At 47.1% G+C, this 15623-nt stretch overlaps 2 protein-coding genes across 17 annotated transcripts in view; both read left to right on the plus strand.

Annotated features, from left to right (window-relative positions):
- Positions 1-15623, plus strand: part of GGCT (gamma-glutamylcyclotransferase) — a 63135-nt gene that overhangs the window by 14719 nt on the left and 32793 nt on the right. For 2 of the 10 annotated variants that reach the window (XM_050938549.1, XM_050938541.1), the window contains exon 5: positions 1158-3517. The exons of 7 other annotated variants lie outside the window; for them this stretch is intronic. In XM_050938549.1, coding sequence (XP_050794506.1) covers positions 1158-1307 — 150 coding nt within the window. In that variant the 3' untranslated portion in view covers positions 1308-3517. Of the gene's footprint in view, positions 1-1157; positions 3518-15623 lie in introns of those variants that run through there. One more of the 10 variants, XR_007772392.1, reaches the window with a different exon arrangement.
- NOD1 (nucleotide binding oligomerization domain containing 1) overlaps positions 8580-15623 on the plus strand; it is a 94480-nt gene continuing 87436 nt past the window's right edge. For 3 of the 7 annotated variants that reach the window (XM_050938327.1, XM_050938329.1, XM_050938330.1), the window contains exon 1: positions 8617-8750. The gene's annotated coding sequence lies outside the window, so the exon portion shown is untranslated. The other 4 variants (XM_050938338.1, XM_050938333.1, XM_050938337.1 and 1 more) reach the window with 2 other exon arrangements.

Below are 15623 nucleotides of genomic sequence, written 5' to 3' on the forward strand. Positions count from 1 at the left end.
TGCACAAAAATTTTAAAATTCTGCATATTTTTTATTTGTCAAAATAATGCACTATAATCACTCTGGTTTCAATTATTTTGGTAATTTATTAAACTACACTACAATGGAAGGAGAATGGGAGGAGGGAGTATTGGAGGAAATCCTCAAATACCTAATAGTAATGGTGATAGGTTTCACCCTTTATTTCTACTTATTAGTCGTCAAATATGCAGCTGTGTTACATCATAGGTAACTGAAGAGTAAGTGAGGACTGGGGAATCAAATTCTCTCAATTTATATTAGCTAGTGACCATCTCCAGAAAAGGAAGGAGAAAACAATTCCTGGAACACATTTTTGATAAGATTTTTTTTCAGTCCAAAAAGAGAGACCAGTTCTGATCACTAAAGGAACATAGGCATTTATAAGGCCATACTGTCCTTTATACCACTCTGGCAAAGTAAAGGAGCCTTAAAACTTTTACACCTGTTTTATATTCTGGGGGAATTCACAAAGACAAAGGAAACAATTCACTAAGCAGGCAGGCTGCTACATTCTGCTCTGTTTGAAGGGACAGAGCCTGTCCTACACCTACCGCCTCAGAAACACCTCGAAGCCCTGCCCCTCCACACTGAGCATGCTATAGTAGTGAGTAAGAGGGATGGTCGGACACACACCAGCACCCCGGAGATTTACGTCTCTACTAGCTGCTCCAGACACACAAACCAACCTGCCTGTGCTGCCAGGGAGGGGCATGTGACCGCTCTTGCAGTGTCCCTTTGCTTCCCTGTCAGATGTCATTTTTCTGTCAAAAGAAATCTGTGGGGGACATGAATTCTGCACACGCACAGTGATGCAGAATTCCCCCAGGAGTATTAATTGAAGCGTTAAGTGCCTGATCTCTCAGTGCTTTACACAATAGCCTCCTAGGGGGTTTGTACTAGTACCTATCCTGGCAGTATCTGAGCTGCTTCAGGTTAATTATATTGGCACTAGAGAGCTCTTTAGTAGTCTTCATAGTGTCTTTGGCTGCCTTCCCTTTTCTGGTTAGGTAGGGTGTACGTAGGCTTTTGTTTTAGTCCTGTCACCTTAAATGGCACTATTTTTACACAAGTAAAGGTTTGTGTGATCTAACTCTTCACAATAAAAGTGATATTAAAAGTTTTTCTGTTAATTGTAGGTTATCTGTATGGGTGCAAAACAGAATGGCTTACCAACTGCCTACCAGAAGAAATTAGAAGCTATAGAAACAAACAACTATGCAGGACCAGTATCAGTCTTTGAAGAACTTGAAGCTACTATTAAAGAGAAGGAAAGAACAACTCGTTAGAAAAGTATCCCCAAAATATTTCCACTTCTACTTCCTTGCCTGATTTAATTCTATGGCCTGTGTTATACTGAAGTCAGATTAGATTATCACTGTGATCCTTTCTGGTCTTGGAATATATGAATTTTTCATTTTGATTTAGGCATCTATTGCTAATCAGTGTATTGAGAAGATATTTTCCTTCTTTGATAAAGAAGGGCGAACTTGATATATTTGTGTAGTTCAGTAAGGTATTGGATTGAATATGCAATTTAAGATCCTAATCTTGCAAAGACCTATGTACATGCATAACTGTATGTACCACATCTAAAGTTAAGTACGTGTAAATCTTTGCAAAGTTCAGCTTAACTTTCTGTAGTTCTCATACCGTGCTGGTAAAGTTCATATAGTTCTTTAATACAGCTATAAGCAGAACTAAAGAGAAAAGCCAGCTTGGAAGTCATGTGCATAGGCTGCTGTGTTCAAGGATTAAGAGTTGCAGGATCAAACTACAGTTCTTAAGTGCTGTGCCGCCACTGCGCAGATAGCTGACACAGCAGACCCCGAGAGAAGCCCCAAAGACCACAGACTCTAGTAAGGTATGAAGGAACCCGAGCCAGGTTTATTGTCAAACGAAGCACAGTAATAGTTTCCTATAGACTTTACAGGACATACTATGAATATGTGCGCCCTGGCAATGAGCACAGCTCAGTCAGTGGCGGGACTTTCCACTGCCCCCTAGGCTGGCCAAAGATGCGCACTCCAGGACCTACTTTTATACAGTTACAGGGCAGATTACTCATCCTTACTGACGTATTGAGGTACAGCCCCTTGGCTCATTAGGGTGCTGTTTCCCCTTTGATCATGTTGTTCCAGACAAACAGATCTATCCATCATGCTGTCCTGTTTTTAAGATGCATTGCCTGTTCCATGTTATGTCTATGGAGTGTCCTCATGTCATCTTGGCACAAGTTCCTCTTCTCGCTACTTCTGTGAGTGAGGCCTGCCTCTGGCTCACAACCCAGCTTTTGCTTAGCGGTGCGTGGAAGTACTTTGGTTCAGGCTTCAGGCCTCAGACTAGGCCTCTGACACAAGAATTTGTTTCCGGGCCTCATCTTACTACTACAACAACAACAAGACAGAGTGTGCTTGTGTGTGTAATTATATATGCGAGTGATACATTTATTATCAATAAATGTGACGCTTTGCCTTATTCCCCCGAAAAGATTCTGTGCAGTACTTTAGGTACAACAGAAGGACAGCATTCTACCTGTAATAGTGTGCTGTTTTGTGGTATTGCTAGAAGTGGATGAACCAAGTCAGATAATATAACTCTCTTGAATGGATTTTTTAAAAATTCTAAAGAGTTGGCTAACTACTTAAATTTTTTTCTTTAAATCATTGAATGCCTTGAACTTCCTGACTTCTGCAGGAAGCAGACCTAAGGCTTGATGAAAGCCCATAGGAATCTCTTCATTGACCTCATTGGGTTTGGATTAGGCCCCAATAAAGAAACACTGAGTCTCTCTTCACAGTAGTAGCAGCTGCCTAGCTCAGATCAGAGTATTGTAAATCTTGCATGAGTTCCTGATCTTGTGATACTTTCAGATTAAATTGAATGATTACTTCCGGGGAAAGTGGTCAATTGAACAACTTTGGGAAATACAAAAAGAAAATGTCTTTTTTTTTTCTTTTGTATTTAAGATCTGTATGCAAAGAATTTGTCTTGATATAAAGGGGATATGAGTTATCTTCAAAAGTTACTATGTGATTGATTATGACATCTGACAACATACACATAGGAACTTATAATTTACCTTCTCTTCTCCTCATAAACTTCCATATTGGACCTGTGCCATAGCAGTGCACTTCCCATCCACGTCATGGGAACATCTCCAAAGTTTATGCCTTTCATTTGGACCCCATCTAATTCCCATGTTCTCTGTGTGTAAAATAAATATGTATGCACTGAAAGTTGAAGTAAATAAAAAAGATTGCAGTTGCCAGATTACTTATGTGTCTATACAGTGTACAGAGAATGAAAAGTCATTTTGATTTAAGAATGCTCAGTGTAGCCTGTGTAGGCTAAAGCTGTTTGTGTGAATGTGTAAGTGAAAGTTGTCATATTGGGCATTGTTTTTGAATTCATCTGTAAATTAATCTATGTGCACTGTGTATGTGTGCATAGAAAAGATCAGTTTTTTTAAAATAAAGATTCTTTATAACTGTAAGAATCATTTTTGTTTAAGATCATTTGAAACTGCCATCTTTAACGTTGTTACTTTAGCACAGGCAAACAGATGTGGCCCTCGGGCCAAAAAGAGTATGGAAATTGTATGGTGGGCTATGAATGCTCATGAAATTGGGGGTTGGGTTGCAGGGGGGATGAGGGCTCTGGCTGGGGGTGCAGGCTCTGTGGTGGGGCTGGGGATGAGAGGTTTGGGGTACAGGCTCCAGGCGGCACTAACCTCAAGCACCTCCCAGAAGCAGCAGCATGTCCCCTCTGGCTCCTACACAGAGGTGTGGTGCTGGCCGGGTGGCTCTGCGTGCTGTCCCATCTACAGGTGCCGCCCCTGCAGTTCCCATTAGTTGCGGTTCCCGGCCAATGGGAGCTGCGGAGGCAGCGCTTGGGGCAGAGGCAGCGTGCAGAGCCCCCTGACTGCCCTTACATGTAGGAGCTGGAAGGGGGACATGCTGCTGCTGCTGCTTCCGAGAGCTGTGGGGAGAGGCCAAGCCCCCGACCCCACTCCTCGGCAGGAGCTCAAAGGCTGGATTGAAAAGTCTGATGGGCCAGATGTGGTCCACGGGCTGTAGTTTGCCCACCCCTGCTTTAGCAGCTCCAATTAAATGATTTTTAAAAAATGTATAACTTAAGTTGTTTACAAACATAATGTACCATCATATATGCTTAGCTTTATTACTAAAGAGTAAGGCCAAAATAATTGTCAAGAGGAAGAAAAAGGAAACTTTCGAAGGACAATATAATTGCAAATCATGTAGAAAAGGAGCAATGCTGGGGATCCAGTACTTATGCCACTGGCACAAGAGATCAAAGATTTCTGTGGAAGCAAGGACAAAAATGCAGTTATTCCTCTACTATATTTGATCCAAGGAACATGCTGTCCTGCACTGACCTACCAGTGTCCTAATTTATTGATGTAACTTAGCCTAAACTGTGCTGGATCATGAAAAATACTTTTTGAAATCTTTGTGAAAGTTTTACACTTGTTTTTGTCTGTCCCCTGTCTTTAAAAAGCATGGGGTTTGGGAGAGGGGCTGGACAGCTTGCAGGCGGATAGCTAAAGGTCCTGTTTTTGTGGTAAGGGACAAAGAGTCCTGTGGCACCTTATAGACTAACAGATGTCTTGGAGCATAAGCTTTCTTGGGTGAATACCCACTTCATCAGATGAATGTAGTGGAAATTTCCAGAGGCAGGTATCATCCCAACACCTGTGCTAGCTCTTCAGTGTGGCAAATGCAAACAACTGGTAGGGAAGTTATCACCTTCTGCATTGTAGATAACTGTAGGAACAACAGTATCAGGTTGCCCTGCCCTAAAATATATCCTCATTCTTCTTGCAAGTTCAAGTGTATAAGCAAAAGTAGTACTAATCAGCCCTATCTTTCTGAGGGCTCATTTTTCCAGATCTTGGAAACTTTGGATGCAGTAGCATGCTGCTTCAGCCATTACTGTATGGTTGGGTGTGCCTCCAGCTCTTCCAAACATCTGTTTCCAGTCACACCTAGTGATGCTAGACATAAAGGCCTGGATACAAATACACCTCTACCCTGATATAACGTGACCCAATTAAAGGCAGGTTCACATACAAAGTGGTGAAACTGACAGGCTGCTCTGAGCAGTATGTTAAGGGTGTTGGGCCAGGCCAGGGCTGAGGGTTCGATAAGGGGTAGAGGGTCTCGGGTGGTCAGGGGCTCCCCCCCGGGGGGGGCAGGAGCTGTGGGAGGGCATTTTGGGGGCCTCGCAGTCCTAGAGTGGCCTGTGGGATTAGCAGGGGGCCAGGAGCAGCCTGCTGTACTTCCCTTGCCCCAGCCCCAGCAGTGTCACTTGGGGGAGAGGGCTTGGGGGAAGGGATCCCCCCGCACTCGCCAGCAGCGGTGGAAGCGGAGCAGTCTGGCCTCAGCCTGCTCCCAACTGCGGCACTCCGCTTCCTGCCAAAGGTGAGTACGGGGCATGGGGGGGGCATCCTTTCCCCAACCTCCCCGCACTCACCTGTGGTGGGAAGCAGAGCGACGCAGCTGCAGTCCACTCCACTTTCCTTGCCCTGGCCCAAGCCGTGTTGCTGGTGAAAGGTCCTGCACTCACCTGCCCAGCGGGAAGAGGAGCACCACAGCTGGGAGCTGGTGGAGTGGAGCTGGCTGGGGCTGGGCTGCTCCTCTTCCCGCCGGCAGCCCTATACCGCTCCACTCTGCCACCTCCCAGGCCTGGTCTACGCTACGTGTTTAAACCAATTTTAGCAGCGTTAAACTGATCTAACCCTGCACCCATCCACACAATGAGGCCCTTTGTATCGATATAAAGGGTTCTTTAAACTGGTTTCTGTACTCCTCCCTGACGAGAAGAGTAGCGCTGAAATCGGTATTACCATATCGGATTAGGGTTACTGTGGCTGCAAATCGATGGTATTGTCCTCTGGGCGGTATCCCACAGTGCACCATTGTGACTGCTCTGGACAGCAATCCGAACATGGAGGCACTGGCCAGGTAAGCAGGAAAAGCCCCGCGAACTCCAGCATGGGCCGTACGGGAGATACTGGATCTGATTGCTGTATGGGGAGACAAATCTGTTCTATCACAGCTCCATTACATAAGATGAAATGAGAAAGCATTTGAAAAAATCTCCAGGCTATGATAGACAGAAGCCACAGCACAGTGCTGTGTGACAAGCGTAATGGAAAGCCAAAGAATCAAATGGACGCTCATGGAGGGAGGGAGGGGGAACTGAGGACTCCAGCTATCCCACAGTCCCCACAGTCTCCGAAAAGTATTTGCATTCTTGGCTGAGCTCCCAATGCCTGTAGGGTCAAACACATTGTCCGGGGTGTTTCAGGGTATATGTCGTCAATTTACCTCCCCCACTGTGAAAGAAAAGGGAAAAAAAATCATTTCTTGACTTTTTTATGTCACCCTATGTCTACTGCATGCTGCTGGTAGACGCAGTGCTGCAGCAATGAATAGCAGCATCCTCTCTCCTTCCCGGTGGCAGATGGTACAATATGACTGCTATCCATCACCAGCATCAGCCCGTGAGTGCTCCTGGCTGGTCTCAGGTGAGGTTGGCTGGGGGCGCCTGGGTAAAAATAGGAATGACTCCCAGTCATTCCCAGTAGATGGTACAGAATGACTGGTAACTGTCCTCATCATAACAACTGGGGGCTGAGCTCCATCAGCGCCCCCCCTTTCATATCTAAAGAAAAGATTCTGTACTGCCTGGACTATCATAGCAGTGGGATGCTGGGCTCCTCTCCCCCACACCGTTTAATGTCCTGCCTGGACTATCATAGCAGCTGGAGGCTGCCTCCCCCTCATTTTATCTCACTAAAAAGTCAGTGTTTCTTGTTCCTGCATTCTTTATTACTTCATCACACAAATGGGGGACACTGCCACGGTAGCCCAGAAAGGTTGGGGGGGGAGAAGGGAATCAACGGATGGGGTTGTTGCAGGGGCATCCCCTGTGAATGGCACACAGCTCATCATTTCTGCAGGATCTGACACAGAGCAGCTGTGCTCCCTGGTTCTCTAGTACACTTACCCCATATTCTAGGTGGGACTGACTCTATTTTTAGATAAACCATAAAGGAGGAATTGACTCATGGAGTCATTCCCATTTTTGTCTTTGCACCCCTGGCCAACCTCAGCTAAGGCCAGCCAGGAACACCCATGACAGCAGCAGATAGTACAGAATGACTGATAACCATCATCTCATTACCAATTAACAATGGCACAGCAGACAGTACAGAACAACTGGTAACTATCTCTGCTACCTTGCAATAGCAAATGAATGCTGCTGTGTAGCACTGCAGTACTGCCACTGTCAGCGGCATCTAGTACACATACGGTGACAGTGACAAAAGGCAAAATGGGCTCCATGGTTGCCATGCTATGGCGTCTGCCAGGGCAATCCAGGGAAAAAGGGCGCGAAATGATTGTCTGTCGTTGCTCTCACGGAGGAAGGAATGAGTGACAACATTTACCCAGAATCACCTGCAACACTGTTTTTGTACCATCATACATTGGGAGCTCAACCCAGAATTCCAATGGGCAGGGGAGACTGTGGGAACTATGGGATAGGTATGGGATAGCTACCCAGAGTGCAATGCTCCAGAAATCGACGCTAGCCTCAGTACATGGACGCACACCGCAGAATTAATGTGCTTAGCCCTCGTCCAGACTAACCCGCGGCATCGGCGGGTTAAAATCGATTGCTCGGGGATCGATATATCGCGTCTAGTCTGGACGCGGTGTATCGATCCCCGAGCGCGCTTACATCGATTCCGGAACTCCATCAATCCGAACGGAGTTCCGGAATCGACGCGGAGAGCCGCGGACATCGATGCCGCCCCGTCCAGACTGGTGAGTACCTCGATTTTAGAAATTCGACTTCAGCTACGTTATTCTCGTAGCTGAAGTTGCGTATCTAAAATCGATTTTAATTCCTAGTCTGGACGTGGCCTTAGTGTGGCCGCATGCACTCGACTTTATACAATCTGTTTTACAAAACCAGTTTATGTAAAATTGGAATAATCCCATAGTGTAGACAAACCCCCAGCCGTGGCTTTCCCCAATCTCCTGGCACTCACTGGCAGCGGGAAACGGAGCGATGTGGCTGGGAGAAGGTGGAGTGGAGTGAGTTAGGGCTGGGCTGCTCTACTTCCTGCCTCTGCTGGTGAGTGCCTGTCTGGGGATGGGGCTGGGGCTGGATACGGGTGGGGGCAGTCAGGATACAAGAGGGTTGTATAGGGGGTGGGGTCCTGGGGGTGATTAGGACAGGTGCCTCTGGAGGGGGTAGTCAGGGAACAAGGGGAGGCCAAAGCAGGTTTGATATAACGCAGTCTCACCTATAATGCGGTGAGATTGTTTTGTCCCCCTGGGACTGCCTTACATCGGGGTGGAGGTGTGGCTTAGAAACAGCTTTAAAAAGTGAACGGTGTTTGTACTAAAAATGACCCCAGCCTCTCCCTCCAAAGTGAGCCAGCCCTCTGGGCGCGGCAGCTCTCTCCAGCTCAGGTCCTCTGGAGAATCAGAGCCCCACGGAGTGAAAGGGACCAGCAGGCTCATGCAGCAGGATGGGTTGTGGCTGGGAGGTGGGTGTAGCTCTTCCTTCCCTAGTTATTCCAGCGGGCTGTACGGCTAAGGCGTTTCCCGCCGCTGCTGGCTGCCTGCAGGGGGGAGCGCGGCCCTGGCTCCCGTTTCGGGGGCGCTGCGGAAGCGGGTCCCCGAGAAGCCGGGGTAGGTGATGTCCTGGCTCACAGCCGGGCAGGGGCCAGGGCTGGCAGGGCGTTGGGTACCAGACAAGGCAGGTCCTAGGGAGCTGGGCCCCTGCAGCAGGGCAGCTCCCCCTGGCTGGAGCCCTGGCAGGCCCGCCGGCCGCAGAGGGTGCCGCTGCCGCTGCCCTCGGGGGAGGAGACGGAGACGCCTTGGGGTTGCGACATCGTCTCGCTCTCCGCGGCTGCTGGCGGGGCAGCTCGCTCAGTCAGCGTCGGGCTCCTGCGCGGTGCAGCGAAGGGGAAGCGCCCGGCCGAGCCGCTCTCCCAGTTCCCGGGGGCACCGCGCAGCGCGGGGCTCCGGCCCCCGTGTCCGGCCCGCTTGGGGCAACAGCAGCGCCGGGTCCCGGCCAGGCGGCCTCGCTCCTCCCCTTCCACTCCGTGTCCCCACGCGCGGCCGCCGCGGTGAGTCCTGCGCGCGCCGCGCTCACTCTGCTGCGCCGGGGGCCGGGGGCTCACAGTGCTGCAGGCAGGAGAGATGGGGGAGGGGCTGCCTGGGGCAGGAGAGCGAGTGGGCTCACAGTGCTGCACGCAGGAGAGATGGGGTGTGTCACAGTGCTGGGGGAGGGGCGGCCTTGGGGGGGGGGTCTCAGTGCTGGGGGGAGGGGCTGCCTGGGATAGGAGAGCAAGGGGGTCTCAGTGCTAGGGGCAGGAGAGATGGAGGGGTCACAGTGCGGGGGGGTGGCTGCTTGGGGCAGGAGAGCAAGGGGGTCTCAGTGCTGGGGGCAGGAGAGATGGGGGGGTCACAGTGCTGGGGGGGTGGCTGCCTGGGGCAGGAGAGCAAGGGGGTCTCAGTGCTAGGGGCAGGAGAGATGGGGGGGTCACAGTGCGGGGGGTGGTGGCTGCTTGGGGCAGGAGAGCAAGGGGGTCTCAGTGCTGGGGGCAGGAGAGATGGGGGGGTCACAGTGCTGGGGGGGTGGCTGCCTGGGGCAGGAGAGCAAGGGGGTCTCAGTGCTAGGGGCAGGAGAGATGGGGGGGTCACAGTGCTGGGGGGGTGGCTGCCTGGGGCAGGAGAGCAAGGGGGTCTCAGTGCTAGGGGCAGGAGAGATGGGGGTGTCACAGTGCGGGGGGTGGTGGCTGCTTGGGGCAGGAGAGCAAGGGGGTCTCAGTGCTAGGGGCAGGAGAGATGGGGGGGTCACAGTGCTGGGGGGGGTGGCTGCCTGGGGCAGGAGAGCAAGGGGGTCTCAGTGCTAGGGGCAGGAGAGATGGAGGGGTCACAGTGCGGGGGAGGGGTGGCTGCTTGGGGCAGGAGAGCAAGGGGGTCTCAGTGCTGGGGGCAGGAGAGATGGGGAGGTCACAATGCTGAGGGGATGGCTGCCTGGGGCAGGAGAGCAAGGGGGATCACAGTGTTGAGAGAACATGTCACACGGTTGTGGGTGAGGCCTCGGTGAGGTGAATGAGGCCAATGACTGCAACACACGTCTACAGCTCAAGCTTCAGGGTAGCTGGTTGGGTTCTGTGGCTGCCCCCTGCGGTTCCTTTCCAGTGATCTCATCCCTGTAGTAGGTTTTGAGATGCTGCTGCTTTATGCAAAATAAAGAGTCAAGCATCTGAAAACAAATGCAGTTCTTCTAAAACAGTGATTGGGGCACATTTCCCTGGCCAAGTGGGCCAATGGCCATTTGCAGAGTTGTGAATGAATGTCATTTGGGTTTGGCATAAGTGTCCCTCAAAGTAGGGTTGCCAACTCTCCAGGATTCCTCTGGCGTCTCCAGGAATTAAAAATATTTAGTTAAAGATTATGTCATGACGAAACCTCTAGGAATACATCCAAACAAAATTGGCAACCCAACCTCAAAAATATCTATTAACTGCCAAGAGGTGGTATGTTAAAGGAATAGTAAGGACTTGACTTAAAACACCTGACTCCAGGATTGAAAGCCCTCGGTTTAGGTTGCCACCTGCCTGATGACTGTGTGTGTTGTGAGTAGTGGGAGAATGTTCTTTACCCCAGTCCAGTGGCCCACAAGTCTGGCCCGGTGCTTTGTGAGAGCTGGGTTTCCCACTGATAGGTAGGTTGGTTCTGTGCCTCTTTACTGGCTCTCTTTGCATGGCTTTGCCAATGTTGAATTGTTTTATTTGGGATGGTGGTGGAAGGAAAGAGAACCACTTAGAAATCCAGAGCTGTGGGAGCAAAATATTTCTGGTAGCCCATGTCTTAGAAATAAGTGGATATAAGAGGGAAAGGAGCAGGAAACCAAGGAGGTATCAGATAATGTGGGATGAATTTGTGTGGGAGAAAGGCCAGTGAAGCAAGTATGCAAGGAGGGAATAATGGGACAAATGGGTTAGTGGAGTTGAGAGGAAAGTTAGAGAAATGTACAAGGTTAATTAATGAAGTCTATAGAAAAATGAACTAGATGTAACTGAATTTGCTTTGACATTTTGGGAGGTGTGTTTTGAAATCCTCTCATTCAGTCCAGATGTGTCCTCATCAGGAGTTTGGTCAGTGAGATACAGCGAAACTCAAATTACTAAGTGACATGGAGACAGTAATGTTTTTTTATAGCTACATTGTACAGGCATTAAGTATTTATGATTCTTATTCTAGTTTAATTTTTTTTTTAATCTAGGCCACGGGTCGGCAACCTTTCAGAAGTAGTGTGCCGAGTCTTCATTTATTCATTCTAATTTAAGGTTCCGCGTGCCGGTAATACATTTTAACATTTTTAGAAGGTCTCTTTTTATAAGTCTATAATATATAACTAAACTACTGTTGTATGTAAAGTAAATAAGGTTTTTAAAATTAAGACACTGCATTTAAAATTAAATTAAAATGCAGAGCCCCCTGGACCAGTGGCCGGGACCCGGGCAGTGTGAGTGCCGCTGAAAATCAGCTTGTGTGCCGCCTTTGGCACACGTGCCATAGGTTGCCTACCCCTGGTCTAGGCTTTGTTTGTTAGTCTAATATTTGCACTTTGTAAATCTGTACTGAGGCTGTGTTTCTAAACTGCAAGGTTTGAGTTTCATGTTTCTTCAGTAAGAGACACTCCCATTCCTCAGAAATTTGGCAGAGGACAAATCACATTCGGCAGGGCTTGAAGAGTGTGCTGAGCAACTTTTAGGCAGAGAATTAAGCATAACAGCTAGAGGCTAATACGGGAACCCCACTAGCAAAGACAGGAGGAAAACCCAAACCCAGCTGCTCCTCCCCAATGCCACCCCCTGCTGCTGGCAGAGGGAAGTTTCTGCAGGAACACAGTGCATCTACATTACAAATAGCAGATCCTGGGTTAACTCTTTTTCCTGGATACCAGTAGCAAAACCAGAATGGTCAGGCCTTACACATGATCCCTGTAAATGGAATATGACCATCAGCAGCCTGACAAAGGAAATGCAAGAGAGCCCTATTGAGCTAGTTGTTGTGTACTCACTTAACAAACAGATGGTCCCTGGCAGGAATTAGTCTTACTCCAATCCTTAAGAGACCAAGCATGGAAAATTTCTAGGGCTGTCAATTAATCACAGTTTACTCACATGATTAATTCAAAACAAATTAACTTGATTACAAAATTAATTACAGTTTAAATTGCACGGTCAATAATAGAATACCAATTTAAATTTATTATAAATATTTGGATGTTTTTCTACGTTTTCAAATGTATTGATTTCAGTTACAACACAGAATACAAAGTGTACAGTGCTCATTTTATATTATTTGTTATTACAAATATTTGGACTAAAAAGACAAAAGAAATAGCGTATATACTCATTCATTAACCCATTTGTTTATAAGCTGACCCCCAAGATGGTTAGGTAAAAATAGCAAAAACTGTATGACCTGTTCATAAACCATCCCTGTATTTCAGGGGTTGGCAAACTTTGGCTCCTGTCCCATTAGGGTGAGCTACTAGCGGGCCTGGTCGTTTTGTTTACCTGGAGCGTTCACAGGCACAGAGCCCCTCAGCTCCCAGTGTCTGTGGTTTGCCGTTCCCAGCCAATGGGAGCTGCAGGAAGTGCGCGCCACAGGGAGCTGAGAAGCTCCATGCCTGCAGAGGCTCCAGGTAAACAAAATCACAGTGTATTAGATATTCAATTCAATGATTCTAGAGAGTTTAAAATCATCAATTTTTGGTGTAGACCTGTTTATAAGACGACCCCTGCTCTTTGATGTGTCATGTCACTTTTTTACCAAAAATATTTGGCTTATGAATGAGTATATACAGGTAGGGGAGTATTTTTCAGTTCACCTTATACAAGTACTGTAGTGCAATCTCTTTATCAGGAAAGTGCAACTTACAAATGTAATTTGTATCAGGGGGTAGCTGTGTTAGTCTGGACCTGTAAAAAGCGACAGAGTCCTGTGGCACTTTTTAGACTAACAGATGTATTCAATCCTCCCTGACTGAACTAATTTCATTATCTCTAGACTGATTCTTGCCTGCATATTTATACCTGCCTCTGGAAATGTCCACCATAGGCATCTGACAAAGTGGGTATTCACCCATGAAAGCTTATGCTCCAATATGTCTGTTAGTCTATAAGGTGCCACAGGACTCTCTCGCTTTTTACAAATGTAGATTTGTTTTTGTTACATAACTGCACTCAAAAACAAAACAATGTAAAACTTTAGAGCTACAAGTCCACTCCGTCCTACTTCTTGTTCAGCCAATCACTAAGACAAACAAGTTTGTTTACATTTGCAGGAGATAATGCTCCCCGCTTCTTATTTACAATGTCACCAGAAAGTGAGAATGGGCGTTTGCTTGGCACTGTTGTAGCTTGCATTGCAAGGTATTTACATGCCAAATATACTAAACATTTGTATGCCCTTTCGTGCTTCGACTACCATTCCAGAGGACACAGTCTATGCTGATGGCGCTCATTTTAAAAAGAAAAAATGCATTAATTAAATTTGTGACTGAACTCCTTGGGGGAGAATTGTATGTCACCTGCTCCGTAGTTTTACCCGCATTCTGTCATATATTTTGTGTTATGGCAGTCTCGGATGACGCCCCAGCATATGTTGTTCAATTTAACAACACTTTAATTGCAGATTTGACAAAACGCAAAGGAGGTACCAATATGAGATTTCTTAAGATAGCTACAGGCTAGCACTTGACTCAAGGTTTAAGAATCTGAAGTACCTTCCAAATTCTGAGAGGGATGAGGTGCGGAACAAGCTGTCAGAAATCTTAAAAGAGCAACACTCTGTGACTTTCTGTACCTCGTGGGAACACCCTACACACCCCATGTTCATCCTTATAATATGATTGTGTGGTCTCTAATGCAAAATTTGTCATGTTGGGTATCTTCAAAAGGCTCGTGATGTACTGAGCATTGTTGCTATGGTAATGTTATAGGTTGTAATTTCATGTATATAGTTATGAGGCTGAAAATGTGTCCTCATGGCTTAAAGCAAGCCCAGGCAAAAACTCCAGAAGCAGAGGGGCAGTTCACACCTCATCAGGGCATGTATCCAGCCCAGCATCACAGGAACAAAGGACACTGGCCTAGACAACAACAAAGGATCTGTTGGACTTTCCAGTGAGTCACCCCCCTTCCTTTGATCAGTTTGGGACTGCGACGAGGTAATGCTCACCTGACTCTGAAGTGGAGGCAAAGCCAAGAAGGAAGAATGGACATGGTAAAAGGGAGAGATGTTTGCCATGCTCTTCCTCTCTTTTCCACCTCCATCTACAAACACTACCAGCACCAAGCAACTGAAGCGCTGATCAAAGGGGAGAGCCTGGCTGAAGGGCAACCAGCCAGTCTGTGGTGAGACGCATCTAAGTTTATAAGGGCACTGAAAGTGTTAAGATCAGCTTAGAATGCATTTTGCTTTTATTTCATTTGACCAAATCTGACTTGTGTTTTGACTTATAATCACTTAAAATCTATCTTTGTGGTTAATAAATCTGTTTGTTTCTTCTACCTGAAGCAGTGCATTTGGTTTGAAGCGTGCCAGAGACTCCCCTTGGGTTACCAAGCCTGGTACATATCAATTTCTTTGTTAAATTGACGAACTCATATAAGCATGCAGCATCCAGCGGGCATAACTGGACACTGCAAGATGGAGGTGCCTAGGGTTGTGTATGGGACCGGAGATATTGGCTAGTGTCATTCGGTTGCATAATCCAAGGAACAGCTTACATGCCAGAGGCTGTGCGTGAACAGCCCAGGAGGGGGGGGTCTCACAGCAGAGCAGAGTAAGGCTAGCTCCCAGAGTTAAAGATTGTAGAGGCCTAGCAGATCACCAGTCCAGAGAACACCAGAGGGGAACGTCGCACACTCCAATTCGAAACCTACAGAAAACCATCAAAAAAGAAAATTAACCTTCTGTTGATGACATCTGGCTCAGATGATGAAAATGAATGTGCGTCAGTCAGCACTGCTTTGGATTGTTTTCAAGCAGAAACACTCATCAGCCTGCAAGCATGTCCTCTGGAATGGTGGTCGAAGCATGAAGAGGCATATAAATGCTTAGCATATGCTTAGCACATAAATACCTTGCAATGCTGGCCACAACAGTGCCATGCGAACACCTGTTCTCACTTTTAGGCGACATTGTAAATAAGAAATGGGCAACATTATCTCCCAGAAATGTGAACAAACTTGTTTGTTTTAGCGATTGACTGAATAAGAAGTAGGACAGAGTGGACTTGTAGGCTCTAAAGATTTATATTGTTTTGTTTTTGAGCACATTTATGTAAAAAAAAAAAATTCTACATTTGTAAATTGCACTTTCAGAATAAAGAGATTGTACTGCAGTACTTGTATGAGGTGAATTGAAAAATACTATTTATTTTTGTGTCTTTACAGTGCAAGTATTTGTAATAAAAATAATATAAAGTGAGAGCTGTCAAGAGTACAGTATGTTTAAAAACATTAGGAAAGA

Source organism: Gopherus flavomarginatus, chromosome 2 (genome assembly GCF_025201925.1).
Source record: "Gopherus flavomarginatus isolate rGopFla2 chromosome 2, rGopFla2.mat.asm, whole genome shotgun sequence".
In the NCBI taxonomy this organism is placed as follows: domain Eukaryota; kingdom Metazoa; phylum Chordata; order Testudines; family Testudinidae; genus Gopherus; species Gopherus flavomarginatus.